The sequence below is a fragment of the Schistocerca serialis genome, chromosome 1, assembly GCF_023864345.2.
Source record: "Schistocerca serialis cubense isolate TAMUIC-IGC-003099 chromosome 1, iqSchSeri2.2, whole genome shotgun sequence".
NCBI lineage: Eukaryota > Metazoa > Arthropoda > Insecta > Orthoptera > Acrididae > Schistocerca > Schistocerca serialis.
In genome coordinates, this window is record NC_064638.1 from 189,909,031 (window position 1) to 189,929,816 (window position 20,786).

Below are 20,786 nucleotides of genomic sequence, written 5' to 3' on the forward strand. Positions count from 1 at the left end.
GAAATCATGCTTGCATAAGGTCTTTTGTTTTGAATGAAAATTCCTGTCACATAGGTGAATATTGATCGCTGCTCCTGGGACGTCCTGTGTAATAATATTCGGGTGAAATTTTAGTGTTACCCCGGCATGATGTTTTTCACAGTGATCTATAAACAAATCCCACTGGAGATGGCAAGAAAGTGGTGAAACATGTTTGGGTAAAGGAAACAATTAAAGAACAGTTTCTTGCTTGAGGCAGTAGATCTCTCGACGTTTCTCAGCAGGCATGGAAAGAAAGACCATCAACATCTAAAAGGCATTAGAACTATGGCAATTGCCAAGGGATTTCTGATTTGTAAGTCTCAGGGAAAGGGGCTTGTGTGGAACGTGAAATACATTTTTCTTTATTTTCTACAAACATCACATTATAAATATAGTACACGTTGAAATAGAATTATCTCTATACTTCAAAAACGACATTGTCATATATATTTATGCATATGTGTGCTCACATCACCTCAACTATTTCCTTCTCTCACCACTTGCGAAGTACTGTCCGTGGTCACAGTCTCTCGTCTGAGCCCACCCATACCGCCCCGTCGCACCCGTCGGTGGTTGCGCGCCCGGCGGCACCGCCTGGCCCTTCCCGCCGTGGCTGGCCGGTGGCTAGTGACGTCACCTGGAGGTCATCGGCAGCGGCAGCGGCAGCAGCAGCCGCGGCAGCAGACACGCGGCCAGCAGCCGCCACAGCGCGCCGACCACACCGGGGCCACGTGACCACCAGCCGGCTGACCCGCCGTGCTGCATCGCCGCAGGCGTCTCGCCTGCGCGACACACACACACAGAGTGGATACGACAGCAGACACCTGCTGCTGGAGGAGAGCTCGTCTCGCAAGCATCTACAACTGACTGGACGTGAATATGAGATCGCGCGTCTCTGAAAAAGACGTCACAAGTATTACAAGACATACAGAAAGCCGCCCGGTGTGGCCGAGCGGCTCTAGGCGCTTCAGTCTGGAACCGCGCGACCGTTACGGTCGCAGGATCGAATCGTGCCTCGGGCATGCATGTACGAGGGTCCCTCCAAAAGAAATGCACACTATTTTTTTTAAATCCATTTTCTTATTCTAAATGTTTGAAAGTTTTACAATGTGTACATACGTCCTTTACGAATAATATTTTCATTAAAAATTGGTTAGCTCAGTGGTAGAGCACTTGCCCGCGAAAGGCAAAGGTCCCGAGTTCGAGTCTCGGTCCCGCACACAGTTTTAATTTGCCAGGAAGTTTCATATCAGCGCACACTCCGCTGCAGAGGGAAAATCTCATTCTGGAAAAACCCGCAGGCTATGGCTAAGCCATGTCTCCGCAATATTCTTTCTTTCAGGAGTGCTAGTTCTGCAAGGTTCGCAGGAGAGCTTCTGTAAAGTTTGGAAGGTAGGAGACGAGGTACTGGCAGAATTAAAGCTGTGAAGACGGGGCGTGAGTCGTGCTTGGGTAGCTCAGTGGTAGAGCACTTGCCCGCAAAAGGCAAAGGTACCAAGTTCGAGTCTCCGTCCGGCACACAGTCTTAATCTGCCAGGAAGTTTCATATCAGCGTACACTCCGCTGCAGAGTGAAAACCTCATCTGGAATATTTTCATTTCTCCACATAATTTCCATCCCTCTCAACTGCCTTACGCCATGCCGGCCGGAGTGGCCGAGCGGTTCTAGGCGCTGAAGTCTGGAACCGCGCGACTACTACGGTCACAGGTTCGAATCCTGCCACGAGCATGGATGTGTGTGATGTCCTTAGGTTAGTTAGGTTTAAGTAGTTCTAAGTTCTAGGGGACTGATGACCACAGCGGTTAAGTCCCATAGTGCTCAGAGCCATTTGAACCTTACGCCATCTTGGAAACTGCGCCTGTATACCCGCACGGTAAAATTCTGGACCAACCTGTTGGAGCCACTGCTTGGCAGCGTGCACAAGGGAGTCATCATCTTCAAACCTTGTTCTACGAGGAGAGTCTTTCAGTTTCCCAAAGAGATGATAGTCACACGGAGCCAGGTAAGGACTGTAAGGCGGTAAGGCGGGTGTTTCAGTGTTGTCCATCCGAGTTTTGTGATCGCTTTCATTTTTTTTTTTTTTTTTTTTTTTTTTTTTACTGACATGTGGCCGTGCATTGTGGTGCAACAGCAAAACATCCTGTTTTTGCCGATGCAGTCGAACACGACTCAGTCGAGCTTGAAGATTCTTCAATGTCGACTCATATGCATCAGAATTTATGGTGATTCCACTTGGCATGATGTCTACAAGCAAGAGTCGTTCGGAATCGAAAAACACCCTAGCCATAACTTTTCCAGCAGGTGTGGTTTTGAATTTTTTTTCCTTGGGTAAATTTGCATGATGTAACTCCATTGATTGCTTCTTTGTCTGGTGAAACATTATGGAGCCATGTTTCAATCACCTGTTACAATTCTTCCAAGAAATTCATCTTCACCGTTCTCGTACTGTTCCAAAAGTTCGCTGCATACCGTTCTTCTTGTTCCTTTGTGAGCCACTGTCAACATCCTGGGAACCCACCTTTCACAAATCTCTTAAAAGTCCAACACTTTCAGTATTGTGCAAACACTTCCTTCCCCTATCCCAAAGTAGCGTCACAATTCGTTCACTGTAATGCGTCGGTCAGCAGTCACCAATTCGTTATCTCTCTGCACATTGTCTGGAGTGTGTGCAGTACGAGGTATGCCGCTGCGAGGACAATTCTCAATATTGCTGTGCCTGCTTTCATCACGTAACCTGCTTGCCCACCGACTAACTGTACTGCGATCAACAGTAGCATCTCCATACGTCCTTTTCAACTCTTGTGGATGTTTCCGACTGTCTCGTTTCCACAACATAGAAATTCAGTAACAGTACGTGGCTTCTGACGAACGTCAAATGTAGCAGCCATCTGTAAGACATGCTATGACGGCGCCACTCACGGGAAAAGGTTGAACTAAGTTTGAAAACAAGCGGGAAGGATGTATCTACACACTGTAAAACTTTCACACATGCAGAATGAGAATTGTATTTTTACAAAATTAGTGTGCATTTCTTTTGGGGTGACCCTCGTATTTGATGCCCTTAGGTTAGTTAGGTTTAATTAGTTCTAAGTTCTAGGGGACTGATGACCTCAGATGTTAAGTTCCATAGGGCTCAGAACCATTTGAACCATGTGAACATACAGAAAATAGGCACATACCAGTGGATAGAGCACTTCTTCAAGTACAAATGCATATTACATGTCATCGATGTGGCCACCATTTGTTACACAAATGTCAATATGGGGCAAAAAGGGCATGTGTGCAATTCACTAAGTCACTACAACACCAGCCTGCTTTGGAAACCTGTTCTTTGGTTTGCAGTCATGATTAATTCCATGTGACAGCATGCACTGGGTGATTTATCTACATGTGTTTATCCACTTGCCTTCTAGTGATTGCCTTTGCAAACTACACCACAGTACATATTACAAATAGAGACTTGGTGAGTTTCTCTATCCGCTGATATGTGTCATTTTTCTTTACATCCTGGAGTTTACATGCAGTCATCTTCTGAAAAACTGGAGGTATTTATGAATAACCTTACAGTGCAAAGCAAGTCTTTTTATGTTGGACCTCCTTTTAGAAACGAAGTACTTATGAATAACTCTTCAATGCAATACCAGTCTTTTTATGTAGAACCTCCTTTTGGCAAAGACATATTCAGTCTTTCCACATAAATACTTCCTTCACCATTCCTTATTCAGTTCAGTTTGACATTCAGGAATTAAAGGAGCCTAGGACATTAACGACATTATGTGCACGCTTTGTCTCTTATGACTGCAGACTTGAGAAAATCGTCATTGGTATGCAATTACAGCCCAGAATATTGCAAGACAGATGGGTACTACCAACGTGAGAGCTGTGCCCGATTTTCTCTGTCAGAGAACAGATCTCTACATGTAATGATAAACTAGACATGAATATTCTTTTTATGGATCCATTGCACTGTGCAGGGAGTAAAAATATCGAACTAAATAATAGGCAGTTTGGGGATGAATAACCATATGTAATACATACTGATGATAGTTTCGTTCTAACGGTTGGTTAACTACAGCACTGGTTTTAGATGTTTTATTTTAGTGGCTAGTAAAGACCAGGTCTACGATGGAAAGATCTGTGTATGGATCTTGAGAAAGCTAGCTGTATGTTCTGCTGACAAACCATCCTGCTGCTCTCCACGCCTCCACAAGGCACAGTTAGTTTTCAGAGACACAGATGTTATATTCTTATCAGCTGAGAATGATATTATCCTTGTCATAGTGAGGTCTCTGACTGATGCTTTGTATTAATGTCGGGTAATATTCTGGGTTGTGATTGGGAGAAGTAAGTGTGTGTGTGTGTGTTTCTAATGGCTTAAAAGCTCTATGATTGCCCTATATGGGATAGAGAGAAGAAAATGCAAACATGACATTGCTTTGATAAAACACATTTTTTTACGGTTGAGGGAGGAAAGTATGTGTATTCTCGTTGGCTTAGTTCCTCTATGACTCGCCCATTTGGGGTACTGAGAATAAGTCAGTGGAGGTGGCAAGCCTTAAGAGAGAGTTAAACTAACACATGGTCCAAGAACCATAAAAGAAGGTTGTATACATGGAAGAAGCCTGGAGATACTACAAGGATTCAGATATTTTATGTAATAGTAAGACAGAGACTTAGGAACTAGGTTTTAGATTGTGAGACATTTCCAGGGGTCGATGTGGACTCTGACCACAATCTATTGGTTATGAACCGTAGCTTAAAATTGAAAGAACTGCAAAAAGGTATGAATTTAAGGATATGGGAACTGGATAACTGACAGAACCAGAGGTTGTAGAGTGTTTCAGGCAGAGCATTAGGGAATGATTGACAAGAATGGGGGAAAAAATACAGTAGACGAAGAATGGGTAGCTTTGAGAGATATAATAGTGAAGAAAGCAAACGATCAAGTAGGTAAAAAGACGAGGGCTAGTAGAAATCCTTGGGTAAAAGAAAATATATTGAATTTAATTGAAGAAAGGAGAAAATACAAAAATGCAGAAATTAAGCAGCCAAAACGGAATACAAAGGTCTCAAAAATGAGATCGACGCGAAGTGTGAAATGGCTATGCAAGAATGGCTAGAGGACAAATGTAAGTATTTAGAGCTATATATCACTAGGGGTAAGGTAGATACTGCCTACAGGAAAATTAAAGAGACCTTTGGAGAAAAGGGAACCACTTGCATTAATATCAAGAGCTCAGATGGAAACCCAGTTCTGACAACGAAGGGAAAGCAGAAAGGTGGAAGGAGTATACAGAGGGTCAATACAAGGGCAATGTTCTTGAGCACAATATTATGGAAAGTGAGGAGGATGTAGATGATGAAATGGGAGATTTGATGCTGCATTAAGAGTTTGATAAAGCAGTGAAAGACCCAAGTCAAAACAAGGCCCCTGGAGTAGAAAACATTCCATTAGAACTACTGATAGCGTCGGGAGAGCCAGCCCTGACCAAACTCTCTACCATCTGCTAAACAAGATGTATGAAACAGGCGAAATACCTTCAGACATCAAGAAGAATATAATAATTCCAATTCCAAAGAAAGCAGGTGTTGACGGATGTGAAATTTACCGAACTATCGGTTTAATAAGCCACGGCTGCAAAATACTAACACGAGTTCTTTACAGACGAATTGGAAAACTGGTAGAAGCCGACCTAGGAGAGATCAGTTTGGATTCCGTAGAAATGTTGGAACACGTGAGGCAATACAAGCTCTACGACTTATCTTACAAAATAAATTAAGGAAAGGCAAACCTACGTTTCTAGCATTTGTAGACTTAGAGAAAGGTTTTGACAATGTTGACTGGAATACTCTCTTTCAAATTCTGAAGGTGGCAAGGATAAAATACAGGAAGCGAAAAGCTATTTACAATTTGTACAGTAACCTGATGGCAGTTATAAGAATAGAGGGGCATGAAAGGGAAGTAGTGCAGGGATAAAATACAGGAGGCGAAAACTATTTACAATTTGTACAGTAACCTGATGGCAGTTATAAGAGTAGAGGGGCATGAAAGGGAAGGAGAGCTTGGGAAGGGAGTGAGACAGGGTGGTAGCCTATCCCACATGTTATTCAATCTGTATAATGAGCAAGCAGTAAATTAAACAAAAGAAAAATTCGGAGTAGGAATTAAAATCCATGGAGAAGAAATAAAACTTGGAGGTTCGCCGATGACATTATAAATCTATCAGAGACAGCAAAGGATCTGTAAGAGCAGCTGAACGGAATTGACAATGTCTTGAAAGGACGATATAAGATGAACATCAGCAACAGCAAAACAATGATAATGGAATGTATTCAAATTAAATCGGGTGATGCTGAGGGAATTAGATTAGGAAATGACATACTTAAAGTGGTAGACGAGTTTTGCTATTTGGGGAACAAAATAACTGATGATGGTCGAAGTAGAGAGGATATAATATGTAGACTGGCAATGGCAACTAAAGCGTTTCTGAAGAAGAGAAATTTGCTAACATCGAGTTTAGATTTAACTGTCAGGAAGTCGTTTCTGAAAGTATTTGTATGGGGTGTAGCCATGTATGGTAGTGAAATATGGACGATAAAGGGTTTGGACAAGAAGAGAATAGAAGCTTTCGAAATGTGGTGCTACAGAAGAATGAGGAAGATTAGATGGATAGATCACAAAACTAATGAGGAGGTATTGAATAGAATTGGGGAGGAGAGAAATTTGTCGCACAACTTGACTAGAAGAAGGGATCGCTTGGTAGGACCTATTCTGAGGCATCAAGGGATCACCAGTTTAGTATTGGAGGGCAGCGTGGAGGGTAAAAATCGTAGAGGGAGACCAAGAGATGAATACACTAAGCAGATTCAGAAGGATTTAGGTTGCAGTAGGTACTGGGAGATGAAGAAGCTTGCACAGGATAGAGTGGCATTGAGAGCTGCATCAAACCAGTTTCAGGGCTGAAGACCACAACAACAAGAAGAACTGTGACTTGATGGTAGAGGATGAAGCCAGCGGCTCTGAGTTACATACTGACTGCATGTTTCTTATTGAATTACCAGAAAAATACTTGATTGTGAATGGGACGTCTGAATGAGTGTTTGTTTGCTTGAAATCTCTGTGAAAGTATATTTGAAAGAAAGAGGTTCGCCTTGGGAGAGTGAAGCAGCATTATGTCGTCACAGAAAGAGTCACGAGGCATGGCTTTGCAGGAGGAGGATACAACAATGTCATAGAAAGGGGAGCAGTTTTGTAAAATAAATGTGACACCCACCTACTACAGTCCCATTAGCTTACAGTTTTCGTATTTGATGATGAATTTCCAGTGTCCTCCTATACCAACAAATGTTTGTGAACTATCAGAGAAGTGCTTTCAGGAACCTTAAGGGAATATTAAATTTATTGGGCAATTATTTGATTTTTTCTATCTATGAAAATGATTCGGTATATTTGCTTCCCTATAAGTTGTTATCTCCATGTGCATAGTGTCCCAAACCCTATATTTTAATCATGGAGGGCTTGACTTCAGTGGTCTAGAGACCATCAACGATTGAAAGCAGCAACAACAAGCGTCGTATCTATGGTTTATGGTTATATTTCTCTTGGGTAGTTTTTTTTTTACTTTCATTTCACTATTTATTTTAATTTGTAATTTTAGGATGACATTTAAGACTGGGCTATTTGGATACCTTTGGTGATAATAACTTCTTAATGAGGTCTGCAGAATGGTTTCTCTTCCTCGGGCCAATGTAAGAAATAACACTCGCAGACCAACCCCTATATAAATAAATTATAACACTATCATTTACTTGAGGTGATATTGTTCATAGCAGTACACAACTCTAATGGCCTGGACATTTATGATTATGTATGATTATGTATCTGTCCATATAAATGTACGTTTAACTGTTTTTTTTTCAGCGGTTACACGATGACACAGCATATGATAATCGTAACTGAGTGCTTATATACGAAATGATTGTAAATAATGGTGCACATTGCATGCTCATATAGTACTTGTTCTACAACACATTTTATCAAAAAGTCTTTCCGACTAGGCGATTTGCTTTAATACTTCACGAAGAAATGCTAAACCGTTAACCTGGACAACAAATAACCAACTGACGCAGCGCGTTATTTTTAAATGATCATCTTATACTGAATAACGCTGTTACTATATAGTCCTGTATTTGAAAATGAAGTTTATCTTCTGCTGTATTTAACCGACGCGATCTACTTTCTTCCTAGTAGCTATTTGTTCCATCACGATGCAGTATTTCAATCCTCGGGTAGATGCTCTGAGTGGAGTACCTGCCAATTATTCTGACACAATAGCAGCGTGAGTTCATAGTTGTTAGCCCGACTTTGCGGAAACCTCGTGGTATGTGAAACAAGTTACGGATTCGGTTTCATCTCCTGAGGATGGAGACGAGAGAAGCCCTTGAATCTCTAACTACTGTTAACTGAACTTTACTTCAATGAGAATGTTTCATTCGGGATTTCCAGTACTTAAATCTAACCAGGAGGAGGTAATTATGTACGCCCTTTAAAGTTAAATGAAGTTACTACGAGCTCTTATATATGGCATAATTACATGATGAACGCGTGTAGAAAAATTTGTTCGCTTCAGAGAGATGTGATCTCGAAACCTTTAACAAAGAAGTTTTAAAACGTGATACACCTTCTAGTTTACAATTTTTTTCCTTTGTGGCCAATTTTTCTAATGCTGAGTAGGTGTTTGGGGTTCTGTCCCTTTAAAATTTCATGAAACTGTATCATCGTTTCCTTCATTTATTGTTTGCCATCTCAAGCTATCCACAATATCGCAAAACAATTCGAATTTTTGCCGAATTTATGAATACAGTTTCTTAAACAGATAATCATTATGCTCAATTCACTTGATATTTAGTGTGGCGCTTCCAAAGAACGTACAACAATAGAGTTGCAAGTATTTGTATAATTTAGTTTTCATTCGTACCTGTGCTGTACTACTGTTTTTTTTTCTTTGCTGAAGCCCAATTCTTAGACTTTTCGAAGTATTCGTGTAATTTAGCCTCTCTGTTGCGTACCACTAGTACATGAATAAGGCCATGAACTTAATTGTTACTATATTGTCAATAAAAATATATCTGTTGATTGTTCCACAATTATTATGATAAATGTGACAATTATAATGTCTGTTAGGGATATTGTGTTTTATTCGTACATATTTCGAATAACCTTCTGCATGACTACATGATTCTCAAGTACAAAGCGAAAAATTCTCACGGAGACTTCGCCTTTGACTGTTCTAAATCTGTCTGGCAGTTACGTTACTTAATGTTTTTGTTGATCTTGGATAGGAAGGAAGATTTCCTAAAGAAAGATTTTGTATTGTAACGTCTGCATTATTATCTACACCCCGCCCCCAAACTATTATTATCTATTACACTCCAAATTAAGTACAAAAATAAAACTACAGTAAGATATTGGTGATTCATTAAGAAGATGGGAATAAGATACAATCTATTATGAGGACGAGAATTCCAGGCACTTTTCGCTCTGTCCTAAAAACAAATTTTTCAGTGCCATCGCCGAAGAGCTCTGGATGGCAAACAACATCGAAACAATGGCAGAACAGCTTACGTATCACGTGACGCACAGTGTCTCCCTACTGTCCATGTATCTTACGCATATCTATAGTGTTCAGTGAAAACATGGTAAGAAAAGCAGAACTGAAAAATATTTTGAGAGATACAAGAAACACAACAGAAGTGCAGTGGATAGCTTTGTGACATGGAATACAGAAGCCAACAGCTAACAGTCAGAAAAAAACAACACTTTTAAAATCTCCATATACAAAAGGCAATGTGCTGACTTACTGATTGACGCATCATCGGCCAGCCCTAAACCACTAACAATAGAAACGTGGAATTAGCAAAATGTGTGGATCTTGTACTGTAGGCATTGTTTAAAAAGGGATTTATCGATGTCCCAACCCTAAGGGGGGATTTTCTTTAAGAGTTGCTATTAAGGTAACATTGAAGCTAAACCTACAAAAACTAGTATCTTGTTTGTCGGTCGGAAATAAAGAAATACGGTTATTTGGATATTCAGAAATTTAATCCAGTGGGGCTGAAAGCTTTGTTTGATAAAGTATCATTATTGTAGCACTACTAGTATTTTTAAAGAATATGTCTATGAACGTTTGTATTACGGTTACAAACAAAAAATAGTGTTTCTGTCTTTTTGGAAACTGAATCTCTAAGGGGGTGAAATAGGAAATGAGATATTTTGTGGAAATATTTTATTATGAAACCTTTTTTAAAGGCAAATCTTTGAAAATTGGAATTTCCCTTGTCAGTCACAAACTTAAGAAAAATACGTATTTCACTATTTCTGGAAATTCAGCCATTAGGGGACTGAAACTGGATCACACTGACTCACTGACACATCAGCGCCCAGAGCAAACCACTAAGAATAGATTCTTGAAGTTTAGAGAGGAGGTTTATCTTATCCTAAACGCATCGTTTAAGAAGCACCAATCCTAAGGAGGTGAAAAAGGTAAAGGCTTTTTCAAAGTATGTCGCTGATAAGCGAATTTTAAAACTACGGTTACGAAAACTGGTGTTAAGTTTCTAGTCAGAATAGAAAAAGTACGTGGTTCAACATTTTTGGAAATTCTACCACTATGAGGGTAAAATAGTTCGAGGAAATATTTTGAAAATAGTAATTACTAAAGAACAACTAAAGGATTTTGAAGACTACATCTAAGAAAACTGATGTTTGACTTTTAGGTTAGAAATTAATGAAAATACGTGTTTCAGTGTTTCTGGAAATTCTACCACTAAGAGAGTGCAACAGGGGACGAAACATTTTTAGGAAATACTTCGTTACATTAAACAATTTTAAAGCTAAATGTATGAAAATTGGTATTTCTGTTCTTGATTAGATGTAAAGAAATACTTTTTAGAGGATGGAAGTCGCTATGAAAAGTCTCTACAATAACACAAAAGGTGTGATTAACAAAAACCTTGGACTCCAGCTGCTGAATTGCTTTCTGGTCAGAATCACATTCGAAAAAAGCCGTACTTATATGTACTTAATTAGCGTGAAAAGCTTAGAAAATGTTGCAGTTTGAGAACAACATAAAAATTTAATTAAATAAAAAAAGAAAAATCTTTGTAGGCTACCCAATCTACATGAGCCAGTCAGTGGGCTCTAAGCTACTGATGCACTAATCCAAATAAGGCAGGTACTGATTTCACTGACTTGACTCGATAGCCCCATCCTTTCGAGAACTCATGGTTGCAAAATACTGACACGATTTATTTACAAAACAATTGAAAGAGTCTGAGAAGCCGACCGTCAGGAAGATCAGCTTGGGTACCGGAGGAATTACTTAACATTAGAGGCAAAAATGACGATACTGATCTATCTGTATAGAAGGAGTAAGTAAAATCTGTATTGGTAGGCTCTGTAAACTTAATGACAGATTTTAATCATGTCGTCGGTAATGAAATTTAGTAATACTGAGTAGCAGCCAAAATTTCATGAAGTGAAAAGTTATGTCCAGTCACGAAAACTGATAACGGCCAGGAGAGCAGTGTGTTTACCACAATCCCCTCCATATCCACATCCGGTGATGCCCTAGGGCTGAGGGTGGCAAGGTAGCCAGACAGTACCTTTGGGCCTTCAAGGTCTGTTCGGAGGGTATTTGTCTGTTTATTTGAAAAGTTATGTGCAACTAACATACTACCAGGCTATAGTTATAAGAGTCAAAGGACATAAATTGAGAAAGGACTAGGATAAGGTTATAACCTACTCCGTATGCTACTCAATCTATACTTTGGTCAAACAGTGAGTGAAAGCGAGGGGAAATTTGGAAGTAGAAATAAGGATCTGCGAGATGGGATAAAAGCCTTTGATATTTGTCGACGATATGGTAATTCTGTCAGAGATGGAAAAGAACGTGGAACACTAGTTAAACTGAATGGATGGTACATCGAAGAGAAGTTACAAGAAATATTAACAAAAGTACAAGAAGTAATAGACAAGTTTTGCTACCTGTGGAGAAAAACGACTGGTGGTGGCTGAAGCAAAGAGGACATAACATGCGGACTTGCAGTGGGAAGGTAAGCTTCCCATAAAATTACTTTTGGCAAATTATACAAATATAAGAATTTATTAAAGCTGTCTTGATCGCAATAACGAGAATGACTGGTATCAGATGCTGATCACTCAACAGAACTTTCATGATACTTAACGACTAAAACCGATTAACATTGTTACTAAATTTTGTAAGCATGATAGCTTCAATAAAGACATTTGCTAGCATTCGATCATATACTCTATAAATAACGTATAGTTGCTTGTACAATTTCGAACAAAATTTTCCACAGAAATAGCAACTGAACTGGGTGAGAGGTGTGGATGACGTTCTGTGTTTGTGGACAAGTGCCACTGTGCCGTTGGATACATTAATACAATATTTCAGCTTCCAACATAAGAAAACGCTCTTCACAATGGATCTTAGAGTCTCTTCTACAAATGTATTGGAGCTTAATATATATTGGCTCAAAGAGACATTTATTTAGCATTTACAGGAAAACCATGGCTACAGATGCAGTAATCGCTGAAGCTCCCAGCACCCATACAGACACAAACGCGTAGCTTTTCATTCAATATTGCATCTGCTCGTATCTGTTTCAGTATCTAAGTCTGTTCAAACAGAACTAAAAACCATCAAATACATCGCCATAAATAATGGCTATTGCTCTGCCGTATGTGCAAGATTTCAGATATTCTCGGAAAAAAGTCGAAGCCTCGCAACTCTGCATTTTATAATACAAACAGCGTATCCACATCTTAACTCAATAGGAAAGACAAACAGTAACGCTTCCCACAGAGTGGTGTGCATAAGGTCACATTTAAGGATTGTGAGAAAGTAGATATTGATAAATCTGGCGCAACTGTGGCAGTTTAGTTTATATGAATATGGTAGAAGCATGAGATTAAGAAAGTAAGTTTTAATCTTTGCCTTCTTTGCCTATGATCTTTTAACAGAGAACCAGTCATCTGATGTAGAACGGGAAGCAATACAGTCTCTAAAGAGAAGTAGAAAAAAGGGGAAGCTCCCAAAAATACTGGAAATTAACAAATGACAAAGAATGTATATTAGTTTTGATTTACAATTCTTTTCAATTAAGCTTTAGTTATAAATAACAGACTGAAACTTAACGAAGTTGAGGCACACGGCAATCAGTCACAATCTCATTAGTTAAATATAAATGTACATACAAAAATTTAACGATCAGACTGACCAAATTCATCCAGCACATTGTGTTTAGACAAAGCATGTATTGCAAATAAGATAACACCAAGGCATATACTGGGAAAATTCAGCAGCATGTGCAGGAATGGGAATGTGCTAAAGTGCAAACGTAAATGTGAGATTGGTTACTTATTTATAAAAAAAAAGAAATAATTTGCTATGAGTAGTATAAACTGTATTTTGAACTGTGAGGGCTACTAATCCCCGTGATTTTTCATATGTCATTTCGTGTTATAAGGGACTTTGCTAGAGATCTAACGTCAGGAGCACATAACAGATTGAATGGTATATACATATAAAGGAATATTTTAGTCAGGGAGCTACAACTGAAGGTAATGAACCCACACCTAGGGAGCAGGTTAAGGTCCATAAACGTTCATTGCCAATAAGACGAATCGTCAAGGGGAGGATGGGGATCCATTCAGTAAAGACTCTAGGAAGTGTCTTAATTCTTTAAAGAAACATTATTACAACAGTATAAAACTTCCAACCAAAAGTAGTGACAAAGTGAGGAAGAACATGAGCAGCACTCAAACCCCATCTTTAGATATAGTGAACCTTCATGCTGAGGTACCGGTTACCAATGCTATTGGAGTCATTAAGGAATATTTGTGCTCTCGGAGTAGGCTGTCGAATGATGAAAGTAACAAATTTATTGATTTGTTATAGGAAGGTTCGAAGTAAAATGACTGAAATATTATGGAGAAAAGTTTCTTCAGAATGACGGGCTTAGCATGGGCAGCTCCATATCCGGCTTGTTGGCCGACATATTCATCAACTATCTCGAAAAGTCGTGTTTTGATGAAAATCTATATCTGGCAGTGAAGATAGTGCACTTTAGGTAGGGTGATGACAGACTGGTGCTGGTTAATGATAATGATGTTGTAATTCATACAACTGCAGACAGACTCAATGGATTGCATAAAAAGTGAAATTCACCTGCGAAATGGAAACCAATGGTTCCGTTAACTTCGTAGACTTACATTTCGGGAATGATAATGGGAAACACAGGTTCGGGGTTTTGAGAAAAATATTTATGCCATTATTTTTACTGACCACCATTCAAATCACCAGAAACAGCATAAGAATGCCTTCTTTTATTTTTCTGTTAACCGTCTTCTCAAGCTGCCACACTCACCTGCTGAACGTGTGAAACAATTACACACTATTCAACATATTGTCAGGGCGAACAACTACGCTTTCATCACGTAGATAAAATTTACAAAAGTATTGTAAAAAATACCAAGATGCAAGACAAATATAGGTAGCAACAAAATGGAAGGTACAGATAACAAGTGAATTTGCGTGCCATACAAAGGTAGCATCAATTAACAAAAAGCAAAACATAGCAACCTTGGGCTTCTTTTGGTTAATGAGGTTGATAAATGACATATGCATCACGAATCAAGTGGGTACGGAATGGAATGTCCACACAGTGACACCTGTTTACGGAACAGCCTGGTGAAAAGCTTACGTTCAGCTTTGGTGAACACGCAGCTTCGGATAGGCTGCATGTAGCTGAGAGATCCAACTTCACCGCCCTTCTGGTTGAGAGGCGACACGCCTCGTCTTTCTGAAATCGGGAGTCATATTGCTGCACAAGGCCTCAGCCTTCATTGATCTCCCAGAAAATATGTATATATACCTTCATCTGAGGTCATCTGGTGTTCACCTGCTCAATGAACAGGTCCAGGTGAAGAACAGCTGGTTTTGGGAATTTTTCGACGATCTGGTGCTTTGGGGAACGAGGCGTCGCGAGCCATGAAGGATATAACATGGGAATTTCAGCCTACCTCTCAAAAGACAACACTTGGCATGGTAGTATTTGAGAACATAGCTTATAATTAACAGCAAATCGTTTTGTCTTCCATTTTGTTGGTACTATCCAGTGGCATTTCTATTTTACCACCAAACAAGTAAATCACTATTCAATTTTCTACCTCAAAGGCCAGGTATTATGACAGTTTGTTTTACTGTCTTTCTGCAAACAGCGTAACGCAGTTGGATCTACAGTATACATGTATATATGAAATTTTACGTTTTGTTAAATGTATCTGATTAAATCAGCCTTGTCATATTTGATCTTCATTATTTTACTATCATGTTAACACATCTTCATAAAAATTGTTTGCAAAGGATTTTTATATTTCTTTTATATCAAATATTTAGTGAATCGCTTAACCACTATGATATGAATGACTGTGTTAGATGTTAGATTTTGACGAATTTCAAATTGGTGTGTAACTGTATTTTATCAAAGTGATCTTCAACAAAAATTTTTAGTTTTTATATTTTTATTACTAAAGTGAAGTAATGGTTCTGTATAGGACAGTTATGTGAACGTATTAACAATCTTTTCAATAGGTTTTGGAGGAACAATTCACCACCAAGATATGAGCTAGCACGTTCCACGCTGCATTTCTTGAATATTTCAAAGTGACATGCAAATATGCTTGTTGACTTTTGATATTACAAAAAAAGAAAGAAGGGTTTTAAACTACTGTATTGCAATGAAAATCTGTTAGTTAATTTGTAACATAGATGTCATTATTTACACTACATGACGTAAACTAAGGCCCCTGTACTTGCTCTAAATAACCGCCTCTGGCCACACACCAATAAGGTTGTATGGTGACATGTACTGCCGCGAATCCGTTGGATTGTAGCTCTTTCGACGATAATGGATAGCTGCTATTGGATAACATGGTGTTTTCTTATCGTTCTGCGTACAGAATCGAATTTGGTTGATACTGAACCTTTTTTCAAAATTATTTTTGACCTTTTGTCGAACGTACCTCCACAAAATAATTGTTTCCTCTTTTAGTTAAGTCATTGTTTGTGCGTGAAAATTGTAATATTTCCCCATATAAACTTTACACATGCCATCATTTTTGTAGCCTCTGAGTAAATGATACCTGTGTAAGTCGCACGTCAATGTATCTATGTTTTGCGACATTCAGTTGTTATCTGAAGATGGCGTAAGAAGCCAGAGGCCCGTTATTGACCATATAAATATAATTTTTCAAAACATCAGAAAGTTTTTCCTATGTAATATTAAAAATGTAAGTATTATGGATTCTTTTAAGAAAGTATACTTTTATGTGTACCGCTAAACTGAAGTTAAACGTGGATGATAATCGGGCAGACTAGAAAGGAAGGGAACATTTTGAAATGTTGTGCTACCGAAGAATGCGGAAGATTGGATGGATAGATCGAAACACTAGTAGCGAGGTACTGAAATTAATTGCGGAGAAAATACCGAGTTACAACTTGACTGAAAGAAAGAATCGGTTAGTAGGGCAAAATAGGTGACACAATGTGGTTACTAAGTGAAATGGAAGTGAGATTTGTAGAGGGAGCTCAAGGCTGAACCACAGTAATGAGCTTCAAGCTCTTATAGACTGCTGTAGCTACAAACAGATGAACAGACTTGTGTTAAGACAGACTAGCGTGGAAAGCGGCATCAAACCAGTCGTTGGACTGAAGACCACTGCAGGAACCAGTCACGGGCAACGATCTACATATGTGAAACAACCCTATACATAAGACCTTCTCGAGTGCTGACGCATAAGCAACTGAATCTAGAGACTAATGTCTGACTCTTAAGCAATCCCATCATCAAACTGGCCCATCGAAAATTAACTTAAGGCTAGACTAAGCCAGGCCACCGAGTCTGATAACAACATACGGCTACAGACGACTTGATGTGGCCAACCCCGCTAGCTTTACGATGGTCGGTCTTTTTCGTCAGCCTCCCAGCCTAATATTATCGGTTACTTAATTATAATATTAGGTGTTACCGGCCACGCGTTGTTGCGGCTTTGTCTGACGAATGGAAAAGAAAGTGAAGAGAAAGCACACGTTTCTAATATATATGCAAATTGATTATACCTCCTTAACTCCTACTCAACCCCATCTCCACCTCTTCCCTCTCTTCATCCATCTCCTCCTCCTTCCCTCTCTCTGTCACTCACCTCAGCCCTCCTCTCTCTGATGGTCTTTTCCACCGGCCTCTCTCCATCCCCTCCTAGCCCTCTCTCTCCCCCTCTCTCTGTTTATCACCTTCTCCCTTCTTTTTTTGTATATTCTCCTCCCCTCGCTGTCTCTGTCTCCTCCAGGTCCCTCTCTCTCCCTCCCTCTCTGTCCATCGCGTCCTCTCCACTTCTATCTTCTCCTTCTCCCCCCTCCCTCCCAATCCCCTTCTGTCTTTCTGTCCATCTCCTGCTTTCTATATCCGCTGATTCCACTTTCTGTCTACCTGTTCTTTCTCCTACTCTCCGACCCTGCACCTTGTTTATTGTTGCTACAAATTCAGATTCCTTAATAGTATTCTAATCATAACCCGATAAATCACAAATAACACTTTTCTGTGAGCCGACAACGTTTGACTATTACATATCTGATAAATATGTGTATATTATGTACACTGAAAAATACGTAGCCTATATTCATCCAAATGTCCATTAGAGTAGTGAGTAAAAGTTTTAACTTTCGAGGATTTTGGTAATAACGATTCCCCTTTATATATTACATATTTGTTCACATAATACATATAGATTAAAAATAGGCATATAACAACGGGAGCGTGTTTGAATAAAACGTTGCGTCAAACTTTCAAAACAATTAGTGAGATTTAAGAGTTAGAGCAAACGAACATTTATGTTATTATTTATATAGAGGAGTTAATTGCAGTTATCTCTACATAAATGGATACTGCAAGACATCCAATTATGGTAATGTCATCAACTATATTTCACGTTACATTGTCTTATATCGAGTTCGTCAGTGCAGTTCCGTTTCCGTAGTGTGGCTTATCACTTTACATTAACGTTTCAGATCTCCAATGGCAGGTCACTCCGAAATTAAGCCTCACTGAAACAAAAGAAAAAAAGCGGCCTCCTTTGCTTTGATTTGTCAGCCTAAGCAATCAACTAGACATAAATTAACTGTTATTTGCTTGTCTAGTAAGTGCCAGCTACGACACGTGAGTGTAAACGCTTCCGGAAATGCTCATGATTTTTTGACCTTTTATAACTAGATGTTTCATTTCCTATTCTTATAATACTTAAAACTGGTCTTTAAACGCTGTGTTTATGCTTCCCAGGCCTTACTAAGTAAAATCCGTAGCTCACTGGCACATGGTCGATCTCATTAACAAAGGACACAAAGGGTCTCGAAAATGTCAACTATCATTGTGAACTTCGCCGAGTAATAGCGTTTAGATGGTCTAGTGTGCTTATTTATTTGTTATATACTGTCATGCCTCGGCTACTGCCATCATCATACAATGGTAGCACCCGAAACATGTGAAAAATGTTGTAAAAGAGAGAAATGCTCAAAGTAGTGAGTACAATACTGTGCAAATAGATATTTGCCGTTCCCTACTGCCAGAGTATCTACGCTGCCGACCAAAGTGTGCTCTACACTGTAAAGCTACACGGTTAAAGGTAACAGGAAGGTAGACTAGACAAGGAATAAATTGCAAAAGTTCTGCCTGTACGACCATGCCATTAATCATAAAAAGACAGAATTTTCATTCTCTGCTGACAGTTGATATGCACTAAACACTTGAAGCAAATATGACTAGACAACACAGTGAACTGTATTACATTATTGTACAAGTAATCGAGTCAGATGGAACGTTACATGTCTGTGATAGACGTTGTCATTTGCTACTGTCTTATTTCCCCTACTAAGGTATGACCAGAGTTACTTTGCCAGTTCCGGAAATACAGCACCTTGCTGTGGGTGGCCGCACAGTTGTTTGTTACAGTACAAATACACTATGGTTTGAGGATGGTAGCCAACACCTGCGGCACTCCACTCACCACTGATGACGTAGACGAAGACGGTGGTGCTGGCGACGGCCGCCAGGGCGCACGTGTAGTTGCCGGAGTCGCGGCGGTTCGCGTTGGCGATGTACAGCCGGCTGGTCGCCATGCCGGGTCCCATGTCCGTCTTCACGCTGCAAGGGCAAACACAGTGGATATACACCACTTACCAGCTATACGGCCACAGGCTTGTGCGTCAGGAACTGTTTTGGTTTACATTCTGAATACTTGGCTGCGTCACTGCGATTCTTGTCCTGTCAGTGAATTTCTGCACACTTTATACCTGTATATCATGGGTAGCTGAACGTCGCATGGCATGAGTTCAACGTGATTATAGCGCCAAATGGTGCAGGCCCCGCAACACGAGGCACTGTAAGGTGCAGGAGGAGAGTTTGTGTGTACGAATCAGCGAGCAATTACTGCAGAGTGTGATGATGTTCTTCATGGCCCGAATGCAACATCTGGATGACTTCGCACTGAGAACAGTTATCATGAAACTGGAAGAAGGATGAAGTCTGACTTATGAAGCACAAGAATTTTCTGTTGCGTACAGCATTGTTTCACGTGTATGGGGCGTATTCCGAACCACATACACTGCTGGGCAAAGAACAGGTGATCATCAACCGCAGTCAACTACAGCAACAGACCACAACAGCAACATGCATGTACGGACCCACGTCAAACAGCGTGTGCCACTGCAACTAAATTTAACAGGACTGCAATGCGCGCAGTCTCACTCTTCACAATGACACGGAGACTGTATAGGACTGCTCTCATTGCCCGACGACGAGCACGAGCACATGAGCAGCATCGTTTTTGATGGTGTCGAAGAGCGTGGGACAAGGCCAGGAAGGAGTGCGCTCTAAATGGATGAGAGCAGATTCAATATGACTAATGGTTCTGGACGTATGCTCATATGGCGAGATGTGAAACAGGTAATGTACCCAGGAGCATTGTAGGACATGATTTGTGTTGATGATCCACGCGTTATGGAGTGGTATGGGAAATGTTACAAGGGCGAACATACATCCAAATTTCTGAAATCACTCGATTGTCAACGTTATTGTGGCATTGAACTGCATCATGTGCGAGTTTTTGGGGACGCATTCGGCATTGACTTCATGTTTATGATGAGAATGCGCGACCGAATTGAAGAGCACAGGTAGAAGAGCTCTTAGAACGAGAGGATATTTGGTGAATGGACTGGGCAGCTCGTTTCGTAGACTGAAATCCAACCCAGCACGCGTTACATGCGCAGGGGAGACGTATTGTCCGGGTGCTGTGAGCGAGCGGTTCTAGGCGATTCATTCCGGAACCACGCTGTTGCTACGGTCGCAGGTTCGAGTCCTGCCTCGGGCATGGATGTGTCTGATGTAGTTAGGTTAGTTAGGTTTAAGTAGTTCTAAGTCTATGGGACTGATGACCTCAGTTGTTAAGTCCCATAGTGCTCAGAGCCATTAGAACCATTTGGGGCGTATTGTAGCACGTTCACATGAAACAATGGCCATCCACCAGCTGTCATCCTCCCTGGCTCCCTAGTGGAGGAACGGGACGCCTACTGCAAGAACTCCGTACTAACGTTATGGCCAGCAAGCAGCATATTTCAGAACGTGCACTTATA

General features: G+C 40.2%; 1 protein-coding gene across 1 annotated transcript in view; it reads right to left on the reverse strand.

Annotated features, from left to right (window-relative positions):
* Positions 1-355: 355 nt before the first annotated feature.
* Positions 356-20,786, reverse strand: part of LOC126457186 (irregular chiasm C-roughest protein-like) — a 479,812-nt gene continuing 459,381 nt past the window's right edge. The window contains exons 6-7 of the mRNA XM_050093278.1: positions 19,163-19,299; positions 356-803 (exon numbers count right to left, since the gene is read on the reverse strand). Of these exons, the coding sequence (XP_049949235.1) occupies positions 655-803; positions 19,163-19,299 (286 nt within the window). The 3' untranslated portion in view covers positions 356-654. The remainder of the gene's footprint in view (positions 804-19,162; positions 19,300-20,786) is intronic.